Source organism: Marmota marmota, unplaced genomic scaffold (genome assembly GCF_001458135.2).
Source record: "Marmota marmota marmota unplaced genomic scaffold, marMar, whole genome shotgun sequence".
Taxonomy (NCBI): domain Eukaryota; kingdom Metazoa; phylum Chordata; class Mammalia; order Rodentia; family Sciuridae; genus Marmota; species Marmota marmota.
This window is the reverse complement of record NW_025999871.1, coordinates 378,340-382,285: the sequence shown is the minus strand read 5'-3', so window position 1 is coordinate 382,285 and position 3,946 is coordinate 378,340. Positions and strand designations below refer to the sequence as shown.

The window sequence follows — 3,946 nt, the reverse complement described above, 5'->3', positions numbered from 1 at the left end:
GGGGAGGGGGGAGGATGGGAAAGGCAGCGGAGCACAACAGACACTAGTATGGCAATTTGTAAATCAATGGATGTGTAACTGATGTGATTCTGCAATCTGTGTATGGGGTGAAGGTGGGAGTTCATAACCCACTTCAATCAAAGTGTCGAATATGATATGTCAAGAAATTTGTAATGTTTTGAACAACCCACAATAAAAAATTAAAAAATTAAAAAAACAAAACAAAACAAAAAAAATAAATAAATAAAACCAAAAAAGACCTGAGACTGTTTACTCTCCTTTCTGATATTCCTATATTCAACAGATATTTCTTTTCACTTGCCTCTGAACTAAAGGAAATTAAAATATGCAGCACTTAGTTTCAGGGCTCTAACTAGGGAACTGTTAATCTTACAGGGGATCTATAGGGGACTGAACTAACAAGGTGAAACTTTTTATACTTGTCTTTTTTGTCTGTATTCTACTCTACTCCCCGCCCCTTTTTTCTTTTAGTCAGCTTTTTTGCTGCTGTGACAAAAAGAATAAGAATAATTGTAAAGGAGGAAAAGTTTGTCTGGGGGCTCATGGTTTCAAAGGTCTCAGTCCTTAGGCAACAGCAGGCTCTATTCCTTGTGGCTTGAATTGAGGCTAAATATCATAGTGGAAGAATGTGGCAGAAGGAAGCAGTTTACATGATGATCATGAATTAGAGAGAACTCTATTCACCAGATACAAAATATGTACCCTAAAGCCACTCCCCAATGACCCACCTTCTCTAGCCACACCTTACCCACCTACAGTAACCACCCAGTTAATCCCATCAAGGGATTAATTCACCCATTGGGTTAAGGCCCTCATAACAGTCATTTCTCCTCTAAACCTTCTTTTGTTGTCTCACACATGAGCCTTTGGGGAAACACATCCGAACCATAACATGAGCCACCCTTAATTTAAATGCCACAGAATAGTCTTTTATCTGTTGTGTTATGGTTTCTGTACTGTGCACTACTGATTTTTCTCAGGATGGTTGTAGATGAGTCTTTAAGCTGTTTCATAAATATTTAGTTATGAAAGCATGTCTTTCTAATAACTATGATATATAATATTATTTGTTTTTCTTAATGAAATAATTATTCCAAGACAATGAAAAAAAAATATTACTCTGAGGTCTAGATCAGGGATGGATTTTATGTTGCCAGGATCAATAGTGTTGTCTAGTAATGGATTGGTAGAGTAGGAGATTCAGTAATTAGGTGCTATGTATCTGCTGACTCTGGCCTGCTTATTTATTTATTTATTGTGTGTGTGTGTGTATGTGTGTATGTTGCAGGGGACCAGGATTAAACTCAGGGCACTCAACCACTGATCCACATCCCCAGCCCTATTTTGTATTTCATTTAGAGACCAGGTCTCACCGAGTTGCTTAGTGCTTTGCAGTTGCTAAGGCTGGTTAGCTGATCCTCCTGCCTCAGCCTCCCAAGCCATTGGGATTATAGGCATGCACTCAAACGCCTGGGTGGCCTATCTATTTTTAAAAATATTCTTTGGTAATTCTTTTTGAAAGTTTTCAAGTCTATTTTGAGGGGGAGGACTTATTATTTTTAAATTGTAATTTTCAGTGACATACTGTGCTTTTTAAAAAAAATATATATATTTTTTTAGTTGTAGGTGGGTGGACACCATACCTTTATTTTATTTATTTATATGTGGTGTTGAGGATCGAACCCAGGGCCTCACACGTATTAGGCGAGTGCTCTACTGCTGAGCCATAACCCCAGCCCCATACTGTGCTTATTAGAGGACAAGTTTGTTGATTTCAAAACCTTGGGGAAAATCCTCAAAATTTTATATATCCATATATTGTTTTCTCTACCTAATCTCAATGCTGTACTTTGTTGGATTCCCAGGAAAATGAATAACCCATGTTATTCATCAATGGGCAGATGTGCTCTTGCTGTTCCTTCTTGCAGGAGCTTGATTGTTCAATGTGCTATAACTTTTTAAATTCTATTATATATATATATTTTTTCACTCTTTAATCCTCAATTTCAGGGATTTGAGAAATAGAGATGTCCTTACTGCTTTGGAGTTTAGATTAATGGGTGTCTCAGATTTTCAGATAACCATTCTCACATGAAAAAACAAGAAAGAGAGTGACTAGCTACCTTGGCAGAAATTATGACTGATGGAATGGAATGACCACAGGTCCAGTCCCTGGTTTTCAGATCTTTTTAGTTCAGCAACACTTCTCTAAAGTGTGATCAAACATGGGGATTGATTCACACTAAAGTCACATAAGATTGGTAATAAGACTTCTTAACTTTCACTGAGAAGTCCAGTACATAATAGGACCAAAATATTCAACTGTTTAGAATAATTTTTTACAATTTCTTGATTTTATTTGGAAAGCTAATGAAGATTAAATGATTGTTTTGTAAATAGAATTTGATCAGAATCATGGCATTTCAGTGTTGTCCTCAAGCTCTGGTAGCACTTATACAGCATTTTATATTTTCTAGGTTATTAATTGTATATTGATGTCATTCAGAAAGAGCACTTTAACAGATTCTCCTCTATACAGAACCATATCACTTTTTGTATTGGATTTTAAAAATCAGTCTAAAAACTTTAGTTATTTTTTCTTCTACACACACACACAAAAAAAACTTCCATGTAAGAGAACAGTTTTGTTTTATCAGTATATAGCAAAACCATGTTTTAGATGTGCTATTGTTTCTTGTGCAGTCTCACCATTTATATTCTTCGTTATTTCAGACAGCTTTTAAAAAAGGATTATTTACCTTTCTGTGCATTGACTAAACAAAATCCATTACTGTGCTTGAAAAAAATAGTTCTGCTTCCCATCGGCAGGGAGACAACATAATATAATTTTAACTTTTAGTCAGACACAAACAAAGCTTGGCTTTCTAACAGTGGGGATATTCCTTAATCCCTTTTGGGCTTCTGTTTTCTGTTGGTAAAATGGAGATAATTTCAACCCTGCAGGGAGAATTAGCAAAATGCTAAATCTAGAGAAGTGGAAAGGGAAACTAAGAGAAATGATATCCTGGGAGCCAAATGAAATGTGTCTAGGAAGGAGTGATTACATCAGATGCTGATAATAAAACAAGTAAAAATACTGATAAATGGTCTTTGGTTTCTTTTTATAGGCATGTCCAAAGAAAAATACGACTCTCCTGACCCTCGGAGGATGTACACAATCATGTCCTCTGAGGAAGCAGCAAATGGAAAGAAATCACATTGGGCAGAGCTTGAAATAAGCGGTAAGACATGGAAGCATGAACTTATGATATGGAAATTAAGATATGATAGAAAATTAAGTTTTACAATGCCAGTACACAAAAGAAACAATAATTATGGTTTATATCTAATAATTTCTGTTAGAAACAGGAAAGTTCAGTGGAATGACCATGGTTGAGTCAAAGTTCAAACCCCATTTGTTATTTATTCTCTCAATATATTATTCTTTTATAAAATCAAGATGATAATATCAAAGATGAAATGATGATAACTTGTGGAGTGTTTAGTGTCCAAAAGTTTGTTCTGATGGGAAATGGCTATTCTGTATAGGTTTGGGAATAGATTTATGTCTCCTTACTCATTTGCATTCAGTCTCTTAGGACAGCTTTATTCAAAAACAAAATCTTAATAATTTGCAGCAGATAAGTTTCATTCTGTTTTTAGTGCAACTTGGATATATTCAAAGAAATATATGTGCCTGTGGACCCACTAAGAATATTTGCCGGATTTCTGTTCTCAGGACTAAAAGGCTCAGGGATTACTCCAGGGAAATTGGGCTGACTGGGCTGTGCAAAATAACCACACAAGAGACACAAATACCTTTTTCTTTGGGGTCGCTGTGACGGCTTCTCTGACCTTAAGGGTCTGCAGGAATATATATATATATATATATATATATATATATATATATATATATATACACACA

At 35.4% G+C, this 3,946-nt stretch overlaps 1 protein-coding gene across 7 annotated transcripts in view; it reads left to right on the top strand.

Annotated features, from left to right (window-relative positions):
- Cnot6 (CCR4-NOT transcription complex subunit 6) overlaps positions 1 to 3,946 on the top strand; it is an 81,078-nt gene that overhangs the window by 26,765 nt on the left and 50,367 nt on the right. For 6 of the 7 annotated variants that reach the window (XM_048784549.1, XM_048784529.1, XM_015506422.2 and 3 more), the window contains exon 2: positions 3,150 to 3,263. In XM_048784549.1, the coding sequence (XP_048640506.1) occupies positions 3,152 to 3,263 (112 nt within the window). In that variant the 5' untranslated portion in view covers positions 3,150 to 3,151. Of the gene's footprint in view, positions 1 to 3,147; positions 3,264 to 3,946 lie in introns of those variants that run through there. The other variant, XM_048784569.1, reaches the window with a different exon arrangement.